This window comes from Anabrus simplex, chromosome 3 (assembly GCF_040414725.1).
Source record: "Anabrus simplex isolate iqAnaSimp1 chromosome 3, ASM4041472v1, whole genome shotgun sequence".
Classification (NCBI taxonomy): Eukaryota; Metazoa; Arthropoda; class Insecta; order Orthoptera; family Tettigoniidae; genus Anabrus; species Anabrus simplex.
Genome location: NC_090267.1, coordinates 234,308,491 through 234,335,008, shown reverse-complemented (window position 1 = coordinate 234,335,008; position 26,518 = coordinate 234,308,491). Strand labels below are relative to the sequence as shown.

Sequence of the window (26,518 nt, the reverse complement as noted above, 5' to 3'; positions counted from 1 at the left end):
CAATTGTGTTGGTAAATATTTATAACAATACAGAATAATCTCTGAGCACTATATATGTGAAATAACATACTACAATCTTATGTTAAGGTATTTATATTATAACCTAGCTGTTAACTTGCTGCTATAGATAGCATTTAAGAATCTCATAATTAAAGTTTACCTCGAGGTCGGTGGTTGCTGGCAGCCATGCTGTCTGTAGACGAAAAGTAAACAGATCTCACAACTTCGTGGAATAGAAAGAGAGCTTCATATTTGAGTTCCATGTAGCCCAAAGACTTTAATATTACTTATCTAGACTCACAGAGCGCGCTGATGCTAAGCGGTATATTGAACACTTTCGCGCATCGCCATGTTGCGGGCGCTTCAGCTTCGAATGCATGGCTAGCACGTGATATTTCCCGACCCTTGCATGTTTTCGATTTGAATCATGCCTGTAAGTGGATCTGGTTTGGTATTATATTTGACGGAGTGATAATATATTGTCAAATATTTTCAAGGAGTGTGGGAGCTGATACATTACGTTAGTTAAATTGATCGGCAATATTAGGCCTAAAGTTAGGCATTACCTGTGGAATGGAAAGATATTCACGAGGGTGAATTCGTATGCAGCCTTCATTTATACAGACTGCTATCAGAAGGGATCTAGTATTTCTTTTCACATGTGAGTAGGAATTGAATTGTTAAAAAGTAACTTTCATTTACCATAATCGAGAACTAAACAGGTTATAGGGTGGTTGATTCAGAGAACGCATGGGCATGAAATTTAGAATATTTAGGCTTCTTTTTCTTGTTTGCCTTTTTCCAATCCACCGGGGATAATTGTTTAGAACTTTTAAAGCTGTTCTGAAAAAGACTACAATTTTTTAAACAAACTGTGTAGCGGTATTACACATTTGATACACCTGAAAATGGGAAACCACACCAGGCAAATGCTGGGGCTGTACTTTTAATTAAGGTCACGGGCTCTTCCTTCCCATTCCTAGGCCTTTCCTATCCTGTCGTCGCCTTAAGACCTATCTGTGCCGGTGCGATGTACAGCAAATTGTAAAAAATAAATCTGAAGCCTAAACCACGGAGAGAAACTCAAACTAACCCTAGACATTAATTTAATTTTAAGAAATTCACAATAGAAGACTAGCATCAGTGTAACGAATGTCAGGCAGCATTTACCTAAATCCAAATCACACAAACATGATAATTAAACTTCTACTCATCCAATTACGTTACTTCATATCCAAACCAAACCAAACCAAACCCCATGGCACAATAGGCCGAAAGGCGATGGCCTACCAAGCGACCGCTGCTCAGCCTGAAGGCCTGCAGATTACGAGGTGTCATGTGGTCAGCACGACGAATCCTCTCGGCCGCATGTCACCGTCAGATAGCTCAGCAATTGTAATCACGTATGCTGAGTGGACCTCGAACCAGCACACAGATCCAGGTACAAATCTCTGACCTGGCCGGGGATTGAACCCGGAGCCTCCGGGTAAGAAGTACCCCTGCACCGCAGAGCCGGCATTTCATATTCAGAAAATGAAAAAAAATATGTATCTGATTGTTTTAGAAAGATTTCTGCAGTCGTGTACTTTTTAAACAGTCTGTTCAGATAATCGAGTAAAATTTGCTGTAATGACTTATCTGAGAGGAATCATAAGCTATGTACCTTCCATAGAAAGATTTTATTTCACAGGTTTTCTTTTTGTTGATATTGAAGATTATTGTTATCGGTGCAGGAGAGTGTAAATATTTAATTTGTGTTCTCCAGTCTGCTGAGAGACAGGCAATTTTTATCTCACGATGTGTAATCATACTTAAGTTGTAGACCGCTTTTTGAACATGTCTTCATATTTTCAATAAAACTAAATAATTGTTGATCCTAGGTTTCTCAAGAACAGATTACCACGTGATTCTCGTCCTTCTGGCCTGTTGCCATACGTACAATGTTCAAACACATCAGTTACAAACATGACCCTTATATTAAAGTGAGCGACATGATCATTTTCGAGGTACCGGTAGTGTATTTTTTGTAGTAGTGTATTTTTCAGTCTACTTATTTAGTCTGCTAAATGTTTCTTTTTTTTAGGTGCGCCACCTATACGCTATCCAAAGCATTTGTGTAGATTTTTCAGTTTTTGTACAGAAGTATATTTTAATATTAGCACAGTCTTGATATTATGTATATTTATTGCGTGTGTACACGGTAGTCGGTGTAGGCTGTCATTAATTTTATAAGGCGAATGTTTTCATGTGTACGAAATGTAAGTTAAAGCATGAGTTCCGTACGACCTCCGCGTCAAGCTGAGGAGCGCCCGCAACATGGCGGTACGCGCATGGACATGTCTTCCCCAGTCACACGCTTCTGCGCAGCCAGCGGTGTGGGGCCTTGATGTAGCCAGTTACCCGCACAATCGATGTGGACCGGTCTGGGGCCCAAAAGCGATCTCTACTAAGAAATAAAAATAAAAATACGTACCCACACAATTGTGTGGTCAGGGATTGAAAGGGTAAGGCGGAGTTGAATTTGCCATATGACAGCAACACAACCCATTTTCATCCAAGATAATCTGAACTTTAACATTTAAACACTGATAAGTAAAAACCATTACTGTTATGACGGTAAAACCAACGTATGAAGTGTTGTTACCTGAGTAATGAACAGTTAACAATGTATTTATTCAAAATACTTTTCTCTCTCTGAATTTTTATTTAAAATTCTTCTTCTTCTTCTTCTTCTTCTTCTCTTTCTTGCAATTTGTTTTACGTCGCACCGACACAGATAGGTCTTATGGCGACGGTGGATTAGGAAATGGCTAGAAGTGGGAAGGAATCGGCCGTGGCCTTAATTAAGGTACAGCCTGGTGTGAAAATGGGAAACCACGGAAAACCATCTTCAGGGCTGCCGACAGTGGGGTTCGAACCCACTATCTCCCGGATGCAAGCTCACAGCTGCGTGCCCCTAACCGCACGGCCAACTCGCTCGGTATTTAAAATTCTAGCGAAAGATATGAATGAAATATAATCTGATACTATATATATTGACATGTTTGAGTCAAAATACTTATGTTATCCATACAACGAATATAGAAAAGAGTAGAATTTTTATGTTTTGTCCAGCCTTTTTCCTGTGAGCAGCACTTGAAGAATTTTAAAACTCTAATTGAACAATGACTCTTAATCTCAAGGTTAACACCAGAAGATAAAAGTATTGTGGTAAGTTCTGGTACCGTATGTATCCAAATGCCATGATAATAAAAGCGATTACTATTATTTCTCACAGTTAAGGAACGTCAGTTGGACTACTCCATCTCTCCGCAGTTTCATTTCACGACGTTATTTTGGCACATATCAACAAAAGCAACCTTTACGATTAATCATTTTAACAGTATTAACCTATGTAACATTCTCCATAACTCTAAATTACGATAAATCGGCAAACAAAGTCAACATCTTTTCCAAAAAGAAGTATGCATTTCTATCGGAAATAGATAGGCCGCCAGCGCCACGTGTCGAGCTGTGTAACTATTCCGATTACAGTGCGTGGACCCGATTGTCAAGGCCGGTAAGGAGCTAGCTACAGCGACGCATCAAGCTGGCCGAGGATATACTGTAGCTAGGAAGGTATTATACACATACAAATACAAGAGCGCTGTAAATCTATATATATATATATATATATATATATATAACTAGCAGAAGTACCAGTTCTTCGTACGGGTTATCAGAAAATAGCTTTAATTACTCATACTATCGGTGTGACTGACTTCATTAGATATTTATGTCACTGGTGTATTTACTTAAGTACGTACAGATTATTTGTCATGTTTGTAATTTTAGTGTATCTTCTTTTTATTCATGGGGGCCTCTAAATATTAGTTCTCAATTAGCGTCGACCTCTAAGATCTTTTGCTAGCGTGTTATTCCTTCATTCCTACCTACATATACCTGCTCCCTTCACAAAGCTGCAGGTTTAGTGCAAGTATACTTCCGCTAGATAGTACTACAAATATAAATATTATTGAATGTATTTGTTTGATCCGACATTTAGTAACTATTACAAATGATCAAGGAAATACGCGATGCATAAAAGAAACTACTATAATTATCGAGAATTATAATTCTCAGGGCTTGTCACTCATGTCGCACATCATATAATGAATCTGAGTATAAATGTTGAGAAATTTTTTCAAGTCATGGGCGCACCATCTTGACAATTGTGTACAGTATATAGGTTGTTTTCATGGTTGCAATGATCGTAATAGTGGACCAAAATATCGGCACTAATAATATCAGTGATCCTACTATTCCATAATTTGATGTAAAATAGTTTAAACTATAGGTAACAGACTCCGCAAAATGCTGAATCCTAAGCCAGTACGTAAAAACGGAGGCCCGTCGGCAACCGCTGGTCGCTGTACTACGATGATCTCCGGGGCTATTATTTTTATACTTCACTCCCTTTCCATCCCCGCCCAAAGGAGTGCTATGAGCGTCTTACACAACAGTTTATTTTTTCCAGATAGTAAGTCATATGTGTATCAATTTTGGTTGGCATAATGTAACGTACATGCATAATCTAGCTGCTGTAGAATCCTGGAGCTGACGTTGCCATGGTTACGGCCGTTCGTTTCTTTATTCCGATTCCTAGAGCAGGGGTAGTGTGGTTCTAGTATCTCCATAACGGTTGGTTTTAGGGCCTTAAACATGATTTTCGGGACCGAATGGTTTACCGAGTTTTGTTCTTTGCGTCAAGGGGCTTAAAATGAGCTTTATCTCGTCCTTGTACGCCAAATTCGATTTCGCCTATATTAGCCTATTATTTTAATATTTTTCTATCTTCCCCGTCGGCCCACCTCGAATTATTTTGAAAATAAAATACAGCCCATGTTACTCACTAGCAATGTAGGTTTCTATAGGAGACGTAATTTTTAAAATCGGTTCAGTAGTTATTGAGTCTATCCGTTACAAACAAATAAACAATTTTTTCCTCTTTATAATATTAGTATAGAAGTATAGATTACATCCCTACACATCCGGTTGCCGTCAGGAAGGGCATCCAGCCGTAAAACAGGGTCAAATCCACATGAGGACACAGTTCGCACCCGCAACCCCACAGGTGTGGGTAAAGCGATAGAAGAAGAAGATACTCATTTTAAAAATTCACTCGCTTTTTTATTCTTTTCACCCCCTTAAGTGGATTTTCCAGAAAGAGTGTGTTCACTTTTAAAGGAGATTCCAAGTACCAATTTTATGTCTGTAACATCTTCACTTTTTGAGATATATGGGTATCCTCATATAAATAATTCAACTCATTCCTCACTTCTTGTCACCCACCCCCCTCCTCCTAAAGTGGATTTTCTGAAAACGAATATTTGTTTTCTTTTCTTTTTAAAGGGGATTCCAAATATCAATTTTCATGTCTGTAACATGTTAGGTTTTTGTGATTTATTGCAGATAATTTCGCTGCTGTAGAATCCTGGAGCTGACGTTGGCATGGTTACGGCAGTTCCTTACTTTATCCGATTCCTAGAGCAGGGGTAGTGTGGTGCCAATATCTCCGTAACGGTTGGTTTTAGGGCCTTAAAACATGGTTTACGGGCCCGTCCGAGTTTTGTTCTTTGCATCAAGAGGATTAAATTTAGCTTTGTCTCGTCCTTATACGACAAATTCGATATTTTGCCTATATTAGCCTATTATTTTTATATCTCTCCCCGTGCCCCCCCCCCCCCTCGAATTGTTTTGAAAATAAAATACAGCCCATGTTACTCACTGGCAATGTAGCTTTCTATAGGTGAAGTAATTTTTAAAATCGGTTCAGTAGTTTTTGAGTCTATTCGTTACAAACAAACAAATTTTTCCTCTTTATAATATTATATAGAATATAGATAAGAGTTTTGTCTGGACATTGCTCAGAATTTAAAAAGAACGGTATTTCTGTATCAGTCGTGTCCACAGTAACAAGGAAATGCACTTTTTAATTTTCCCTCATTTCTGTCTGTCTGTCTGTCTGTCTGTCTGTCTGCACAAGCATCACGAGAAAACTGCTGAAGAGAATTTAATGAAAATTGGTATGCAAAGTCGGGGAATAGTTGCTACAACCTAGGTCCTAGGCCATAAATAACTTTATTCACGCTGAGTGAAATGGTAGTTTAAGAGAAGACCTAAAATTTAATTCCCAAATATTTGCTATTAGTGGTCGTATCTTAATAAAAATCGGTATGCAAAGTCGGGGAATAAGTCGCTATAATCTAGGCCATAAATAATTTTATTTACGCTGATTGAAATGGTAGTTTAGGGGAAGGCCTAATATTTAATTCTCAAATATATAAGTTGTTAGTGGTCGTATCGATAAATACTACATAACTAAAGTTATATAGTATTAAATTTCCGATCATTTATGTCTTATACATTGTTACAGTACCGGCTATTATCACAAAGATATTCATGAATTTGGATTTTTGTTACTAAGTCCATATTTGCGCCCAGTCATGAGAAAATGTGTAAACAGAATTTAACGAAAATCGGTAGCCTATGTAAAGTCGGAGAATAAGGAACTACAGTCTACAGTCTACGCCATAAATAATTTCATAAGACGCCCTAATATCACAGAGTTGAAAGAAAACTAAATGTGAAGACCTACAATATAGAAAGCTTATAAAATTGATCAACAATAACATTACACTGACCATTGTTTGTTGTGATGTGTTTTGTGTCTTCTGTTGCCACTCATCTCCGATAGATAGGATTACTGCTTCGTACCGATTATTTTTTAATTTCATTTACGTTGCATCGAATGATGGCGACAATGGGATAGGGCTAGGAGTGTGAAGGAAGCGGCCTTGGCCTTAATTAAGGTACAGCCCCAGCCTTTGCCTGGTGTGAAAATGGGAAAACACGGAATATCTTCTTCAGGGCTGCCAACAGTGGGGCTCGAATCCACTATCTTCCGGATGCAAGCTCACAGCTGGGTGCCCCTAACCACACGACCAACTCTCCCTGTCGTACAGAGTTTAACAGACTGCCTGAATATTGGCGGGAAGTAGCTGGGGAGTTACATAACTTTCACCTTTATCATGCCATTTCTCTGGTTCATAAATTTTCTGATACTACCGGTACTGGTACATAACACACTGGTTCATAATAGCATTCGAGCTATTCAATCCCTAATCTGAGGCACTGTTTGGAATGAGCAGTGTGCATATAAGGGAATAATGGCAGCGAGTGTTCACGGCTGTTTGTAGCCTGGTCCTTCCAGCTCTGGAACTTTGGACTGTTAGATCGGCACCGTAGTAGGCCCTACTGTTCGTTGAAAGTGAGAAAAATGTGCGGTTTTTCATTTGACCGAATGTTTTATATGATAACATTGCTTTTAATCGCTACATTCCTACTGACGTGTTTGTAATGTACCGGTACCTATGTTGACTTCAGTTAGGAAAACCACAAAGTCTGTCTTTCTAAGAATCCCGTAGCGAAGCACGGGTACATCAGATAGTGATTGTAATAAACTACGGTAACATTCATATTATTCCCCGAATAATCGCATTTCAGATTTAACAATGCAAATAGTACAGTGATTCTTCCTTGATTTGTTGTACATAATGTGTTTTACCTATAGCTTTATTTATTTATTCTTTCAGCACTTTAAATTGAGTATCTATCTAGTACGGCAGTTGCTAATTATAATTTATTAGAGACGATTCCGTCTCACAAGAATAGCTCAGCAAGGCACTGCGCAGCACGAGGAGAAAGATAAATGTCGTGTTATTCTCCAAAAGCAAAGATGGCTTCCATTTTGTTCTCACAGCACTGCGCAGCACGATGAGAAAGAAAGACATGTGTGGTGTTCTCCAAGATTAAAGATGGCTTCCATTTTGTTCTCGAACCTTCCCCTCCTTGCCTTTTGTGCTTCCTCATACTCAGGCGCACGCACCCAGGGAAGTATTGATCGCGTCCTGGGGGTGTGTCAGCATCTTCCGCTATGTATGCAGTGTTGTCAGTTTTCTGTCCTGGAAAATTCCATAATGGCTAGTAGTTTTTAGACATAGGCCTACCCTATAACGTTGACAGATTTCAATGAATATTTTCGCTAACAACGTCGCTACAAAACTGTACTTCCCTTTTCCTCATTATGCTTTAAAATTGTCTATACTTAAAACTAACATAATAATTATACATCCCACCATTGGTGTTATGTGCAACCCACCAAACAAAGATCTGCCGGTGCAAGCAATGTAACGAATTTTCTAAAATAAAAAAAGCCACGATATATTCAAAACTAACACTGTGATATTCATTCTCCAAAATAATGCCAATAAAACCGACATAATAACGTAAATAAAACATCTGCAGGGGTATCAAGAGTTAATTATCGATAATACCATTAAATGTTGGGCTAACCGCTAAATGGCGGGTTCGATCTACATTAATGTCCGATAATATTTGAAGGTACTGCCGGTCACAATCGAGTCAGGGTGTATTCATGTTCATTATAATGGCAGGCCTCTTGCCTACTGCCGATCACAAAACCAAGACAGAGGCCAAGCATAAGGCATGCGCCAAAACACAGCAAAACCTTTCTTTTCTCGGAAACTATCAGAGATAAAGAACGTTAATATGAACTTTTTACTGAGAAATCGAATTTCAGGTACACTTTACGCGCTCCATCGTGGAATAGGACTACTTTTAACCGTTTAGGCAGAGTATTCAATTTTATGGTCCCAAGCCTCTGACTTTCCTCACGTTGAAGAGTCGTTCATCCTATGCGGTTTGAATTTTAGCAGCTTTGTTGCTTTCTGTGCAGAAAAAACCGAAACCCCTACTTGTGCTAATTTCAGGAGATATTTATTTGGCTCTTGTTCAAGAATTGCACGAATTTCATCTAACTTTTCCCCTCTTAAAACTGTTCGTTTGCGCTTGCGTTTCTAGTTTCCCACTGAACCAGTACTGTCAAATTTATTTACAACTAGCAGTTACCCGCGGCTTCGCTCGCGAGAATTTCATCATTTGTCGTTCCTCGGTACTGTACTACGACATTATCTGAAAATCCCTGAAGTATAAAAACTCATCGAAAATTCAATCAATCAATCAATCAATCAATCAATACTGATCTGCATTTAGGTCAGTTGCCCAGATGACAGATTCCCTATCTGTTGTTTTCCTAGCCTTTTCCGAAATGATTTCAAAGAAATTGGAAATTTATTGAACATCTCCCTTGGTAAGTTATTCCAATCCCTAACTCCCCTTCCTATAAATGAATATTTGCCCCAGTTTGTCCTCTTGAATTCCAACTTTATCTTCATATTGTGATCTTTCCTACTTTTATAAACGCCATTCAAACTTATTCGTCTACTAATATCATTCCACGCCATCTCTCCGCTGACAGCTCGGAACATACCACTTAGTCGAGCAGCTCGTCTCCTTCCTCCCAAGTCTTCCCAGCCCAAACTTTGCAACATTTTTATAACGCTACTCTTTTGTCGGAAATCACCCAGAACAAATCGAGCTGCTTTTCTTTGGATTTTTTCCAATTCTTGAATCAAGTAATCCTGGTGAGGGTCACATACAGTACACTGGAACCATACTCTGGCTGGGGTCTTACCAGAGACTTATACGCCCTCTCCTATACATCCTTACTACAACCCTAAATATCCTCATAACCATGTGCAGAGATCTGTACCCTTTATTTACAATCATATTTATGTGATTACCCTAATGAAGGCCTTTTCTTATATTAACACCTAGGTACTTATAATGATCCCCAAAAGGAACTTTCACCCCATCAACGCAGTAATTAAAACTGAGAGGACTTTTCCTACTTGTGAAACTCACAACCTGACTTTTAACCCCGTTTATCAACATACCATTGCCTGCTGTCCACCTCACAACATTATCAAGGTCACCCTGCAGCCGCTCACAATCTTGTAACTTATTTATTACTCTGTACAGAATAACGCCATCTGCAAACAGCCTTATCTCTGATTCCACTTCTTTACACATATCATTGATATATATATATATATATATAAGAAAACATAAAGGTCCAATAATACTGCCTTGAGGAATTCCCCACTTAATTATTACAGGGTCAGATAAAGCTTCGCCTACTCTAATTCTCTGATTTCTATTTTCTAGAAATATAGCTACCCATTCAGTCACTCTTTTTTCTAGTCCAATAAGACTCATTTTTGCCAGTAGTCTTCCATGATCGACCCTATCAAATTCCTTAGTTAGGTCAATCGCAATGCAGTCCATTTGACCTCCTGAATCCAGGATTATCTGCTATATCTTGCTGGAATCCTACAAGTTGAGGTTCAGTGGAATAACCTTTCCTAAACCCAAACTGTCTTCTGTCAAACCAGTTATTAATTTCACAAACATGTCTAATATAATCAGAAAGAATGCTTTTCCAAAGCTTACAAGCAATGTATGTCAAACTGACTGGCCTGTAATTTTCAGCTTTATGTCTATCACCCTTTCCTTTATACACAGGGTGAATTCCATTTACCCCAGAAAGTCATTGTAAACCACGTTTGTGGTAACTGCCTTTTGGGGCTAAGACAACCATGTGACATACAACTGTACATGTGAGAAACAGTATTCTCTCAAGTCAAAAAAAAAAGTTTCTTTTTTAAAGAAGATTCCAAATACCTATTTCCACGTCTGTTACATCTTAAGTTTTTTAGATATAAGTATTCCCATAAAAATAATTTAAAACATATTTTCAGTCCTTCCCCCACGCCCACCTAAGTGGCTTTTCAAAAAATGCACGTTTCTTTGTTTTGAAAGGGGATTCCAAATACCAATTTTCACGCCTGTAACATATTATCTACCGAGCTCGATAGCTGCAGTCGCTTAAGTGCGGCCAGTATCCAGTATTCGGGAGATAGTAGGTTCGAACCCCACTGTCGGCAGCCCTGAAAATGGTTTTCCGTGGTATCCCATTTTCACACCAGGGTGTACCTTAATTAAGGCCACGGCCGCTTCCTTCCCACTCCTAGCCCTTCCCTGTCCCATCGTCGCCATAAGACCTATCTGTGTCGGTGCGACGTTAAGCAACTAGCAACAACAACAACAACAACAACAACAACATGTTATCTTTTTTACATATTATTGTAGATATACCGGTACTCACTTTAAAAATTCATCCACATTTTTTCTTTTTTACCCCCTTAAGCGGTTTTTCCGAAAACCAGAAAAATGCGTGTTTCTTTATTTTTAAAGGAGATTCCAAATACCAGTTTTCACGTCTGTAACATTTTCAGTTTCTGAGATAAAAGTATACCCGTACGAAAGAATTCAACTTCTTTCCACCGCCGGGCTGAGTGGCTTAGCCTTCTGACCCCAACTTGGCAGGTTCTATCGTGGTGTTGGTTCTATCCTGGCTCAATCCGGTGGTATTTGAAGGTGCTCAAATACGTCAGCCCCATGTCGGTAGATTTACTGGAACGTTAAAGAACTCCTGCGGGGCTAAATTAAATCTCCGAAAATCATAAAAGTAGTTAGTTGGACGTAAAACCAATAGCATTATCATTAACTTCTTCCCCCACCCTCTTAAATGGACTTTCCAAAAACAAAAAAAAGGACGTGTTTCGTTATTTTTAAAGGAGATTCCAAATACCAATTTTCACTCCTGTAACATTTTCAGTTTTTGAGATATAAGTATCCTGATAAAAATAATTCAACTCCTTTTTCGCCCACCACCCTCACCCTCCGCCCCCGACGATGAAGTTGATCCCCGCCCATAACAAGTGCGTGTTTGTTTAACTTTAAAGACGATTCCAAATACCAACTTTCACGTCTGTAACCTTCAGTTTTTGAGATATAAGTATCCCCGTAAAATGTATTCAATTTTTTCACTGCCTTTCACCCTCCCCCCGTAAGTGAATTTTCCGAAACAAAAAATACGTACCTTTTTTATATAAAGGAGCTACCAAATACCAATTTTCACTTCTGTAACATTTTCAGTTGTTGAGATATCAGTATCCTAGTAAAAATAATTCAACTCCCTTTTCAGTCCTTTTTCACCCCCCCCCCCCCCGCCCTTAAGTTTTTCCGAAAACAAAAAGATACGTGTTTCTTTATTTTTAAAAGATTAAAAGTACTAGTTTTCACGCCTGTAACATCTAAAGTTTCTGAGATATACTGTAGATATAGTCTTTTTTTTAATCCACCCCATTAATTGGATTTTCCGAAAACAAAATAATACGTAATTCTTCATATTTGAAGGTGACTCCAATGTTCATGTCTGTAACATCTTCAGTTTTTGAGATATAAGTATCCTCATAAAAGGTATTCAACCCATTTTTAACGATTCCCCCATCCCCTCGCCAGCGTAAATAGGATTTACTGAAAGAAAAAAATACGTGTTTCCTTATTTTTAAAGGAGATTCCAAGTACCAATTTTCGAGTCCTTAAACTCTTTAAGTTTTTGAGATATAGATGCACTCATTTTAAAAATTCAACCCCCTTTTCACGTCCCCTAGCGATGGAATATGCAAAAATCCTTACTTAGTAAGCACGTACATTGTAATATAAATGTATCCCCAAAATTCAATTTATTTATGTCCAGTAGTTTTGGCTCGGCGATGATGAATCAGTCAGTTAGGACACCTCATTTTATATTTATATAGATACCAGCTGATGTACACGTGCTTCGCTACGGAATTCTACATTGTATACAGAATACTAGGTCAGGTATTGTACACGTTGTGAGTAAGATTGTACTAAATTACATAGCTCTTGACGTTACCCTAGAAACGCGACGGGGAAGTCACCAAACGTCTTTTTTATGTGAACACTGGGTTAGGGAATTTTCATTGTAATGGTAGGCCCTCTTGCCTACCATCAGTCACAATCAAGTTGGAGAATTTTCATTATAATGGCAGACTCTCACTCTCCACCTGCCTTTTTATATCCGCAGAAAGACTGCTTTAGTGGTTTCCCCAACGGAAATCAACAGAGGTCATTACAATGACGCCAGTAGGAATGTCGCTATTAAAATCAATGCTATCATATGAAATACTCGATCAAATGAAAAACCACACATTTTCTCACTTTTAACGAACAGTAAGTACTACGCTGCCGATCTAACATTCCAAAGTTTCAGAGCTGGAATGACCAGGCCGCGGACAGCCGTGAGCCGTGAACAGCCATTTCTTTGGGGGGGGGGGGCTTAGACTGTAGTTTCTTATTCCCCGACTCTATATACCGATTTTCACTAAATTCTGTCAAGACCGACTCCAATCCTCAGACCGTAATATTTAAAAAATATTTTAAAAACATGGCGGCCGAAGTAGCCGGATTGCTGGTATTAGCTAACACGAAAATATCACGAACATATTATATAAACGGCGGTAAATTAACATGAAATGTAACACCATAGGGAAAATCACTTTTACACGTATGAAAACGCTTCGCCAACAAGAATCACATAAATTCTACTAGAAAAAAGACCAACAAGCTGATTATTTAGAAATTTCGATTCGTCAAATAACGCTTTTTTCTTAGATTTAACTTCGCTGGATAGATGAAAATACATGATAAAACTGTTAAAATGATACTTCTAACATCATTTTGATGTTTCAAAATAAATTAAGGTACGAAATTCCTCGATTTATTCGCTCTCATGAGAACTGTGAAACACAATTTGACCGGGCGAGTTGGCCGTGCGCGTAGAGGCGCGCGGCTGTGAGCTTGCATCCGGGAGATAGTAGGTTCGAATCCCACTATCGGCAGCCCTGAAAATGGTTTTCCGTGGTTTCCCATTTTCACACCAGGCAAATGCCGGGGCTGTACCTTAATTAAGGACACGGCCGCTTCCTTCCCACTCCTAGGCCTTTCCTATCCCATCGTCGCCATAAGACCTATCTGTGTCGGTGCGACGTAAAGCCCCTAGCAAAAAAAAACACAATTTGTTGCCTTAGTTTTGAAGTGGTGGACAATTTCTTAAATTCAGCACCCAATGAATAGGAAGTACACCCGAAATAATAATGTTATTGGCTTTAATTCCCACTAACTACATTTGTTACGGTTTTCGGAGACGTCGAAGTGCCGAAACTTACTCCTGCAGTAGTTCTTTTACATGCCAGTAAAACTACCGACACGACGCTGACGTATGTGAGCACTTTCAAATACCACCGGACTGAGCCAGGAACGAATCTGCCAACTTGGGGTCAGAAGGCCAGCGCCTTAACCGTCTGAGTCACTCAGCCCAAGTACACACGAAATGATTATGTTAACCCAATGAACGGCTCTGGTAATGTTAACATAATGTTGACATATGGCATAACAGCACTTCACACAATGACAGTAACCTTAGTAATGAAACGTTCAGACACTGAAGATACCTGTATAATAGGTTTTTACCCATTAACGAACATGAGTGCAAAAACTCTATTGACTAAACATTGATATTTAACCACATGCACGAGCTTCAGTTCGGCGCAGTCTGCTTGATAACAGATAACCACAGCATGAATCGGAAGGTGTTGGTAGTGTAAAATCCTACGTTACAAACCCACCTATTCCCTCTAAGTCACTATTTCTTCTGTGTAACAGTATACAGATTGCTCCAACTGTCACACTGTTTTGTTATACGCCAAGATCCAGCCAAACATTTCCGCAGGCAAAGCACAAATGATTGTAAAATAAACTTGCATCTAAATCACTCGACACTTTGAAGCACATAGACACTGACGGAATAACACAATATCAATTATATACTGTCTAAATTAATATTTTTCATGGAACACGAATAGTTTGGAAGTAGAGAAATGGCTTCCCTAACTTCAGACTTATTCTTAAAATGGTGTACCGGTATACACGCTACAGTTTTGTCATGGACTTCAAAATAATCACGATGTATAATCCGAATCCATTTCTATCTTAATGTTCTATTCCGTAGGAAACTTAAGAGTAGTTGTATGAGAGACACTGCCATAGTTAGATTAAAACCTGGTCCACCTAGTGCATTCAAGTTCTTTAATGGGTAAAAACACGACCAAAATAAGCATATTCTCACATTACTGCGCATAATACAGATCGTATGTGTCCACTGACTCATATAAACACACTCGCACACTTATATTCTACAAAGAAACTAACATTTATCGTCAACTTTCATAAAATTACACAGACTATGTACGATAACAACAAACCAAAACAAACCCAGATTTCCAACAATTCCGGCTACTCGATTCGTCATTTTTGAACTATTGACAGTAGCATTAAGGTCTGAGGATTGGTGTCGGTCTTGATTCTCTACCCATTCCTCGTGGCTCGGCCTTGAAATGGACTTAGCAACAAAAATACAAATTCATCATAGCCGGTACGGTAAAAATGTATGACATAAATGATCGGAAATTAAATTCTATATAACTTTAGTTATGTAGTATTTATCGACAGGACCACTAACAACATACATATTTGAGAATTGAATTTTAGGCCTTCCCCTAAACTACCATTGCACTCAGCGTGAATAAAATGATTTACATAGTAATGTTATTGTCTTTATGTCTCACTAACTATTTTTATGATTTTCGGAGACGCCGAAGTGCCGTAGCTTAGTACCGCAGGCGTTCTTTAAGTGCCAGTAAATCTACCGACACGATACTGACGTATGTGAGCACCTTCAAATACCACCGGACTGAGCTAGGATAATCTGACTTCTTATGAAACGAATTTCATTTTAGCGACAATTTGCTTAAATGATTGAAAGATTTGTTGTTTTCCTATTTAAAACAGGTCATGAGTGACCCAAGGGCATCGATGTTTGAATCATATGTTTTGCTCATAATACTTCAGTAAAGTATATTTGTATGGCTGGCGTTGAAAACACGGTTAAGTTTTCTATGGAATGATTCGTACACTGAAAAATGTACGTGTACCTAAAGAAGCATGTATGACTACTTTAACGTCGCTGTTAGAGGTCATTTCGACGGATGGACACGTAGTACCGTCTGAAATGTACTCAGTGGCGAATTTGAAGATTCTATACTGTAGACAAAAGAAACTCACGTACAAATCTTTACTAAACAGAAGATAATTTACGTAATTTAAAGTAACAGCCCCCATCGGAGGCAGTTTACATCACCCCCCTGAACTAAGGGCCTTGTCCTCCTTGGCGATGGAAAAGTTGCTATTTGCTTTACGTCGCGCTGACACAGATATGTCTTATGGCGACGATGGGATAGGAAAGGCCTAGGAAGTGGAAGGAAGCGGCCGTGTTCTTAATTAAGGTACAGCCCCGGCATTTGCCTGGTGTGAAAATGGGAAACCACGGAAAACCATCTTCAGCGCAGGCGACAGTGGGGCTCGAACCCACTATCTCCCGATTAGTAGACACTGGCCGCACTTAAGTGACTGCAACTATCGAGCTCGGTAAATGGAAAAGTTGTAGCAAGAGCAAATTCCCTCAGGCAGCCCGTGAATCAATAATTCCAGTAAATCCTGTAACCTGTTATTAAACAACATGATTTTAAAGAAGCAGTTCCCAAGAAGAAACCGGTATGAATATATCACACTAGTCTACTGAATAGCAGAATAAAAAGTTCTCTCGTGACTTTCTCACCCCATTTCTCACATGTCTTCCAAGCAGAATCGTCCGGTTGTTCTCATACATAGCTTTCTCACAATAGATAGCAAGCATACAATGGGGACACAGTCATGTTTCGCTTCAAGTAACGCTTTCATAAAGAAAGCACGGAGGAACGACCCACGCTAGGAATACCTGGAGCTGGGATGAGTGGCTCAGACGGTTGAGATGCTGGCCTTCTGACCCCAACTTCACAGGTTCATCCTGGCTCAGTCCAATGCTATTTGAAGGTGCTCAAATAACGTCAGCTTCGTGTCAGTAGATTTACTGCCACGTAAATAAGAACTCCTGCGGGACTAAATTCCGGTACCTCGGCGTCTTTGAAATCCGTAAAATTAGTTAGTGGGACGTAAAGCCAATGGCATTATTATTATTATTATTATTATTATTATTATTATTATTATTATTATTATTATTATTTAAGTGGTTTCTTTCAGCTTGACAAACGCACTCACACAAATAAGACACACCACCACATTTTTTGCATCTGTATCAGTGCAGTATCCGTTGCGTAACATTGTGTATCATCACCCCACGACAGTTTTACTGGTTCGTGGATATGCTGTGTGTGTGGAGTTTGTACGTGTTTAACAAAAGTGAATAACGAGCAACTTTTTGAACTGGTTCGTTATTTTCGTATCATTTATGTTCTTTATGATTTATCGCAGCTAAAATATATGGAGAACAGTTTCAAAAGTAAAATATGGAATACGATACGAAAAGAAATTAAAGCTAAGTTATATTTTTATTTTGACGTACAGAGTGTTTTCACGAAACAGAACTGGTGACTTGTTAAAAGCAATGTTCAGATTTTCTGAAATATTGAAAGAAAAATGTCTCATGTCTCATCATCAATTAGTTCACTGTACAGGGTAACGAATTCTACATCACGTATTCTACTCTCGCCTCGTGTACGTACTTCGCCTGACGCCGTTCCTCTTCATCCTGTATCACAGTAACTTACAGCAATCACTTCCAGTTCCATGTCCGCAAACTCTTCCATCTCCTGACGTCATGGGTGTCAATGGAACTGAACTGACACGTCACAAATGTTTCTTAATAGTCATTTAAGCGTTAACAAAACAAAGACGAGCCTTGCTTTTGTTCCACTGGTTCCATCTAGGAGTGAAGAGAGGAGGATAGTGCGAATGTGAGGAAGAAGGATAGTATGAGTACAAAGAAGTGTAAAAAATCAAAAATCAAAATCTCTCTATTTGCAAATGAGGTGTCTACCTCGGTGGCAAATGGTACACTAAAATGCATTATTGTCAAGCACTAAATTTTAAATTAACAGGAGACGAAGAAAATTTTCCTAGAATACAATATTATACAATTTACACTAATAATTTTTTCTATCAAACACACACATCATCCTTAATAAATTTATATTGTTTACAAAATTCTACTTATAATATCTTACAAACATAGTCAACTCATACACAGTACGGTATGTGAAATTACTTCTAATAATACTATACAACTGGTATAAGATTAAAATTAACACTGAATTTACTTACATATTTATATTTTACCCATTTTGGAACCTAAGTAGCATAACGACCTGCTGCGTCTTAACCAGAGCCCCTTTTGCCACCACTTTTCAGAGTTCCTGAAGGGCCTTCACAGCTACCGTAGCGGTCCCAGGGCCCTCGAAGTCCCCACTGTACTTCACCCCTACAGGCAGTCCCTTACTTGGGCTGTCCAAACTCCTTAGACCAGGGGATGGAATTAATTTAATCACACACATTTATTATTTACAATATCCTGCACTGGTCAATTGCCCTCTAACATTTAATTTATTATCTCTGTTGTTGTTCATTCTCTTCTTGAATATCTGTACAGATTTTGGAAAAGGATCAAACACTACCCCTGGTAAACTGTTCCACTCCTTCACGCCCTTCCCAATGAAAGAAAATTTACCCCAATCGCTTCTGCTAAAATTCCTTCTAATTTTGTACTTGTGGTCAGTTCTACCAATATAATAATTTTCCAACCGAAGCCTCTCACGGATATCTCCCCATGCTTCTTCTCCTGTATAGGCTCTATATAATCCTATAAGTCTAGTTTTCTCCCTTCTCTTACTTAAAGTTTCCCACCCAAGTTCCTTTAACATTTCTGATACACTACTCTTTCTCCTGAAATCCCCTGTTACAAACCTTGCTGCTTTCCTCTGCACACCATCTAGTTCTTTTATTAGGTATTCTTGGTGAGGATCCCAAACACTGTTTGCATATTCCAACAATGGACGAACCATACTTAAGTAACTTTTTTCTTTTAATTCTTTGTTGCATCCTTTAAGTAGTCTCATTATGACATGTAACGATCTGTATGCTTTCCCAACAATGTCATCAACATGACCCTTCCAGTGCAAATTACTTTCAAATCTCACACCTAAGTATTTGCACTTGCCATCTTTAGGGATAACTACCTCATCCAAAGTATATTCAAATTCAGTTTTAAAGCTCCTGTTTGTAAATGTTGTAACAGTTGATTTGCCTCCATTAATCTTCATATTATTTTCTTCAACCCATTCTTGGATACTGTCAAGGTCCCTTTGTAATTCTGAACAATCCTCAATGTTATTTATTTCCCTATAAACAATTATGTCATCTGCATACAATCTTATTTTCGATGTTATATTGTTCCCTAAATCATTTGCGTATATTAAGAAAAGTAACGGACCGATTATACTACCCTGTGCAATTCCCTTCCAGACTTTCTCTTCCTGTGATATATTATTTCCTACTTTGACTTTCTGAACCCTTGAATTTAGAAATGTTCTTATCCAACGTATAACCCTTACATCCAATCCTATTCCCTCCAATTTCTTTAATAATATTCCATGTTCCACTCTATCAAAGGCTTTGGAAAGATCTATGGCTATGCAATCTAACTGGCCTCCTGAATCTAACTGATCTGATATGTCCTGCTGAAATCCCACCAGTTGTGCCTCGCAAGAAAATTTCTTTCTAAATCCATACTGGCTCCTCATGAACCAATTTTTATCATCACATATCCCTCTGATGTATTTTGCTATTGAACTCTCCAGTATTTTACAAACTATACTGGTCAGGCTGATTGGTCTGTAGTTCTCTGGTTTCCTTTTATCACCCTTTCCTTTATAAATTGGTATTATTATAGATTCCTTCCATTCCTTTGGTATTACACTATTATTTATGACATAGTCAAAGAGAAATTTTAAATAAGGCACTATATACCACCCCATTGTCTTTAATACCTCCCCAGTAATTTGATCACTTCCTGCTGCTTTTCCTTGCTGAAGCAGTTGGATTTCTCTGAAAATATCTTCATTTGTGAATGAGAAGCTTCTTGTTTCCCTCTGTGTCTCTCCCTCTCTATCTTCTGTTACGGTTTCCAAGTCCTGACAATCTTCTACTGAATCTTGGAATTCCCTACTAAAGAGGTTTGCTTTCTCAGTATCTGTTAAATAGTGTTCACCCCCTTCTCCCACCATTGTAGGAATTTGGATTCCTTTTCCTTTTTGATTCCTAATATATGAATACAGCTTTTTCCATTTCCCTTTGTGGTCATTACCCTCTTGAAGAATGCCATTCATATAATTCTCTTTTGCTTCCTTTTTCACTCTATTCAGTTCCCTCATTAGCTGTTTTCTACTTTCTCTACTCTCCCTACCTTCTTTGATTTTCCTGTTTACTATTCTACATTTTCTTTTTAATTTTCTTATTTCCCTTGTGTAATAAACAGGGTCTGAGGTCATTTTACCCTTCTTAACAGGTACAAATCTCTTCTCTCCTTCCCAAATGATTCCTTTAAATTTAGCCCAAAGTGTATCCACATTATTCCCTTCACTTATCCAACAACTGAATTGTGATTTAAGGTAAGTCCCAAATTCATCAACTTTAGTTTTTCTGTATAATTTCTTGTCTTTTGTGACCCTCTTATTAAGCATTTTTGGTACAAGTCCTACATCCATTATTACAGCCTTATGGTCACCTATTCCTTCAATTACCTCAGTTTTATCAACAATTTCCCATGGTTTAACCAAGAATACATCTAGCAAGTTATTGAGACGAGTTGGTTCTTGTACTACTTGTGTAAATCCTCCCTCCCAAATTAACTTATTTGCCAGTTTCTGTTCATGGGCTTCACTTGCAGCTCCATTCCATTCAACTTCAGGTAAGTTTAGATCTCCCCCAATTATTACCGTATCATTATTGTTTTTACGAGTATAATCTATTATTTGCTCAAATATTTCCATGTAGTGTAACAGAGAAGGGACGTGTAGGAGCCCCACATTTCTGTAGCAATGTCTGCATTTATTGTAAAGCACATTTTCCTTAATCCTTTTATAGCCCATTGCTTGTTTCCCGCCTAGAGCTATTTTCGAAGCTTCTGCTGGTTTGCTTCATAAAGGGTCTTCATTTGTGCTTGCCTCTCTATAGAACCAGAGAAACAAGGAAATGCCATTTGGTCCTTGTTTCAATGACGGTGAAATCCTGACATTCACCTCCCCGCGGTAGAGAGGGGGCAATGGTATATTAAAATAACATTTTATATGCAGGCGGCTAACGAATGAAGGGACCGTTTATCTCCCGGTATAAGGAGATCCCCTTTACCAAGTGCCAACAGTCTCTTTGAGAGTGGATGAGCGGGTATGGGTAAGGGCACTCTATTGTCCCGGGGACAAGAATTTGTTCCCAAAGGCGGAGGAACCACTTTGGTCAACGGCATTAGGATGCAGAAGGCAACGGGAAACCGCTGCATTAAAGATCCTGAGAGATATTCCAATAAATCCACATGACATGGCTGCAACGTCAAGATCGGAGCTGGCCGTTTGGATCGTCTACCTCCGTTTGGAGACGACGGCTTAAGAAGATTTGTGCTTGGCAAGGACGTTCTCACTCGACCTTGGCCGCCAGTGACGGTTCAGTTGCCGACTACCGCGCGTGCGTATGTATGGCAGAAGACGGTGCTCAAAATCATTATCATTCATTATAATGCATTTATCATGCATTTTACTCACCATTTTTACCAAACACGCTTCAGCAAGGAGATAACGACCTTTACGTCCATTTTTATTGTTTACTGAACCTGTACGTTTGAATCTCTTGGCCAGTAGTTTTATTGTTCGATTGATTGATAGGAATGGGTCTCCCTGGACATTTCGCTCGAAACTTTTGCCTTGTTCTAGCACACGATTTTCTGCACTTAATGTAAGTATTGTGCAGATATACAGGTTCACGTAACGAATATTTCACATACGTTACAGTACTATACACAATCACAATAAAGTACTATACAATACGACATACAGTACGCAGTAGCTTAACTGAACACCCTACTATCTCGGAGCTCAGCTCTCAACAACTGCACTGCAGTAAGTGCCGGAAACCGCGCGCGCCAGCGGCCGATAGCGGCCTGTCATCGGCGGCCAAGGTCGAGCGAGAAAGTCCTTGCCAAGCATAAATAAAGACCCTGTAGAATGAACCACCCGGCTGGGCTGGCTAGATGATCTAGTTCTAGACGAAAAAAGCCAGACTACCAACAATATCCTCTGTGCATTTACCCTTAGGAAAATAATAATAAGCAAAAAAGTGGCCCCTTGGTAACAGGAGATCCAGTGAACCGTCGAACCTAATGAAAAGCCGCGCTTGCCTCCCTGGGGTCGAGTCCTTCGATGTAGTCACAGCACTGTGTGGAACCCGCTGTCAGCCATGCGAAACCGGAGTATATCTGTTGCAGCAACTGTTCTCTAGAATCTAGATTATGCTAATAGAGCGGTCAGCCACCTGAAGAATGGCCGGTCGCAAGTGGATGCCACGAAGCGGTTCCTTAATTTCCAAAATAAAATCAAAATCTCAAGGGCTTACAGCCGGGGAGTATTGGCTATGATGTATCGTCTTTTAGGCCATCGAGCATATAACTCAGTCACTGGGTTGCGCCACAAGCGCCGAGCATTGTCTGTAAAATGCAAAGACATTCATAATACTAACGATGGCAAAATGATCGGAGGATACGGAAGAAAATCTCGCCGCTTCTTTCGCACCGCTGGTCACAGATTATGTTCCAAAAATGACAGTTACACCGCCAGCTTACGGTGGCTGGATGGAAGATGGCTTATGATAGGAACTATCACGGGATTCGCCCTATTGCAAGAGAGTGGAAAACCATAAAAAACATTCTCAGGACAGCCGACGGTGAAGACCAGTCCCTCCACCTCCTGAATGTAGAGTTGCAAGGCTAACAAAAAATAGTCGCTGTTAAGCCGAAGCATATTCAACTCGGTCTATTAACAAGAGGTGGTGGTGGGGAGGTAAAAGCATCCGTATCCGGGCAGGGTACAGAGGGTCGCCGAGACGGTAACGGCGTTAAAAGGTTCTACGAAGCCAGGCGAAATCCAGCAAACGAGGCAACGGAACAACGCTTGAACCAGTGGACGCTCTGAAGATATGCCACCTACTGGAATTGAGGTAACAAAGGCCACATGATTTGGAATTGCGAAGACTGTCGAAGACGAGAGCCTCCAGCTGTCGTCAGGACGGTCGCGAAAGACATCGGTCAGGAAAACGGCAATAAGGCAGTCTTACGGGAAGAAGATTGGCTCAGGATAGTCGTCAAGCCGACGACAGCAGCATGATGATAAACGGAGCCGTCGACGGGATAGTGTGGAGCATGCTGATCGGCGCCAGAGCAGCGAGGACCATCGTCAAGCTAATGGTTGAGCGGCATCGGAGAATTCGGCTTTTAGGGGTGAACCTTAGCCTGATTACTGTCGCAGAAGATACGACACCTGTCCGCAGCGAGAGGATAATGGAATTATCCGAGGGGTGGAGGAGAGTGAAGCACCGTGTTCTTGTGTTAGATACCATGGACGAGATCATCATCGTACTCGACTTCCTGAATGATCATAAAATCATCCTGGACATGAACTCCAACACGCTTCGTATTGAGGATGCAGAAACTGCCATACATCTCATCAGTCTTATATTCAACTGTCCAACTTAAATGATTACGACATCATCATCCATCAAAGCACAGCACAGAGTTTGCGAGCCTGTTGTATGCATTGCCCACTACGAAGCCATCGAATCGGATCGGCCTATGCAAGCAAACACAGTAGTAAGAGCAAGACGGAACATGCCAGAAGTCCTGCGGAAGGTGTATGAGGGATTTAGTGGGATCCTAGGACGTGCGGAACAAGAGAAGCATGAAGATATACTACTGGAGTACCAGGACGTCTTCTTCTTGGATCTAAGACGACTAGGCCGGACGAAACTTGTCCAGCATCGGATTGACGAGGGGACAGCGCGGCGATCAAGGCTCCGTTTCGACGAGTTTCACTCGTGAAGCAACGCAAAGTGGACGAGATGCTCAAAAGGGTGGAGTAGCAAGTAACAGAACTCTCGGAAAGCCCTTGGAGTTCTCCAGTAGTGCTGATGAAGAAGGCGGAAGGTACTTCTCTATTCTGTATTAACTTACTATTTGCTTTACGTCGCACCGACACAGATAAGTCTTATGGCAACGATGGGACAGGAAAGACCTAGGAATAGAAAGGAAGCGGCCGTAGCCTCAAGTAAGGTACAGCCTGGTGTGATAATGGGAAACCAAGGAAAGCCATCTTCGGGGCTGCCGACAGTGGGATTCAAACCCACTATCTCCCGGATGCGAGCTCACAGTTGCACGGCCAACTCTCCCGGTCTTCTTCTTCTACCGCTTTTCCCGCACATGTGGGGTCGTGAGTACGAACTGTGTCGAACATGTGGATCTGGCCCTGTTTTATGGCTGAATGTCCTTCCTGACGCCAATCTTGTATGGAGGGGCATGCTGCATTTACTACTGCGTGTTTCTGTGGTGGTTGGAAGTGTGTTGTTTTGTTTGAATGTGAATGGGAGTGTGTGGGGATAAAGACAAACGCCCAGTCTCCGAGCCAGAATAATTAATCAGACACGATTAAAATCACCGACCGGCCGGGAATCGTACTTGGGACCTCTGAACTGAAGGCCTGAACGCTGTCATTCAGCAAAGAAGTCGGACGGATTTAGCTTTATAACACTGTGTGTATACATTATTTTCGATCTTTACAAAGCAGAATTTCTCATACTGACTTGTTATACAATATTAAGCTACTCACCTGCTGTATTCCGTCATTTGCAGGACGAGAAAGAGTAGGGGAATGTTTCCTTCGTACTCTGTACAATGATAAAAGAAAGTTTGTTGTATCCTTTTTCTGCATTTCATAACTGACTGAGCTAGATAACTGTGATCGTACTATCTTACTTGGTTGCAGAGTTACTTCTTCACAAGCTTTTCGTTTACAATAAATTATTCCGCACAACGTGCGTTTCAATTGTCCTATCGCTTTTATTTTTATGATCATGGATGTCTCGTAAACGTACTATTTCACTCACTTCTGAATTAGTTTGTAAAGTTGCGACACAATTCCTTTCTGTACATCTCCATGATATATCCGCTGTTTTTATTTTGCGCTGCTTTCTGTATTTAAAATTACCCATAATAATACATTCAACGCCACGATTTGTTACAGTTTTGATGAATTCCATTTTATCTAAAGTTGAAATTAGAACCTAAGCAATGATCAATGTAGTTCTGGCTGTCAGCACATTAGATCTAGAACACTTGACAATCACAACCTACGCCTGTGTTCAGTAACTTTGAACTGTTTTTATCCCTGCGAAAAAAAAAAATTAAACACAATTAACTTATTTCACCTTGTTCAACGCCGTCTACATCCAGTAGTTACGTATGTATACAGGGTAGCCAAGTAAATCGGTGTATTTCAACTGCACAAAACCTGGAAAATTAAGTATTAGGTTATTGCAAAAATATGTTTTCCTTTACGCAAATTTAAATCATTACAAAAACAGATAACTCCGTGCTGAAATTTGGCAACGTTGTTCTCTTGTTTTACCGAGTTGGCCTTGCGTGCACTGCCCGACTAGATGACCTCATTGTTTGTACGTGTGTTGAAGTAATGCGACATAAATAGTTCACTGATGACTACGACAAATGAGCAGTTACCACACTTACTATAACCTGCAACAGAAAATGATGTCTGCGGGAAAGAAAACCTAATTTTTATGGAAATGAATTCAGCACCCAGGCATTTTTACGTCCTACTTGTACTTACCCAGCCCACAACTGACCTTCATTGATATATAGCCCAGTTGCGCAAATACATTATCGTTTCTACCCCCCCCCCCCTCCCCAATAGGCTATATCATTTCCAATTACTCCACACTTTCAATTAGAGTCCTAATCGACCATTCACAAGGTGAATTGCTATTTGTCTAAACGTAGATTAGGTTGTTGTTTTTTTTTTTTAGTTGCTTTACGTCGCAGCTATACAGATAGGCCTTATGGCAACGATGGGATAGGAAGGAACTGGGAGTGGAAAGGAAGTGGCCGTGGCATTAATTAAGGTACAGCCCCAGCATTTGCCTGGTGTAAAAATGGGAAACCACGCAAAAACATATTCAGGGCTGCCGACAGTGTGGTTCGAACCCACTACCTCCCAGATGCAAGCTCACAGCTGTGCGCGCCTAACCTCACAGCTAGCTCGCCCGGTACTTAGATTAGTAACATCGCGCCATTGCTATTTTATATTTCAAAGCATTCTGCTGAGAGTTTAAATATATATATATATATTATAAAATAAGAGTTTTGTCTGTACATTGCTCAAAATTTGGAAAAAAAAAAAGGTATTTCTGTATCGGTCATGTGTAACAAGGAAATGCATTTTTTACTTTTCCGTAATTTCTGTCTGTCTGTCTGTCTGTCTGTCTGTCTGTCTGTCTGTCTGTCTGTCTGTCTGTATGTATGTATGTATGTATGTATGCGCATCACGAGAAAATGGCTGAAGATAATTTCATGAAAATCGGTATGTAAAGTCGGGAGTTGCGCCACTACAATCTAAGCTATAAATTATTT

The 26,518-nt window shown here is 39.8% G+C and overlaps 1 protein-coding gene across 9 annotated transcripts in view; it reads right to left on the bottom strand.

The window, feature by feature from the left end:
• LOC136866181 (piggyBac transposable element-derived protein 3) overlaps positions 1-26,518 on the bottom strand; it is a 217,174-nt gene that overhangs the window by 86,583 nt on the left and 104,073 nt on the right. Inside the window, exon 1 of one of the 9 annotated variants that reach the window (XR_010859506.2) lies at positions 24,702-25,646. The exons of 6 other annotated variants lie outside the window; for them this stretch is intronic. Coding sequence is in view for 1 of the 3 variants with exons in the window: in XM_067142919.2 (XP_066999020.2) it covers positions 161-188 (28 nt within the window). In the remaining 2 variants the exon portion in view is untranslated. Of the gene's footprint in view, positions 1-160; positions 258-6,683; positions 6,890-24,701; positions 25,647-26,518 lie in introns of those variants that run through there. 2 more of the 9 variants (XR_010859509.2, XM_067142919.2) reach the window with 2 other exon arrangements.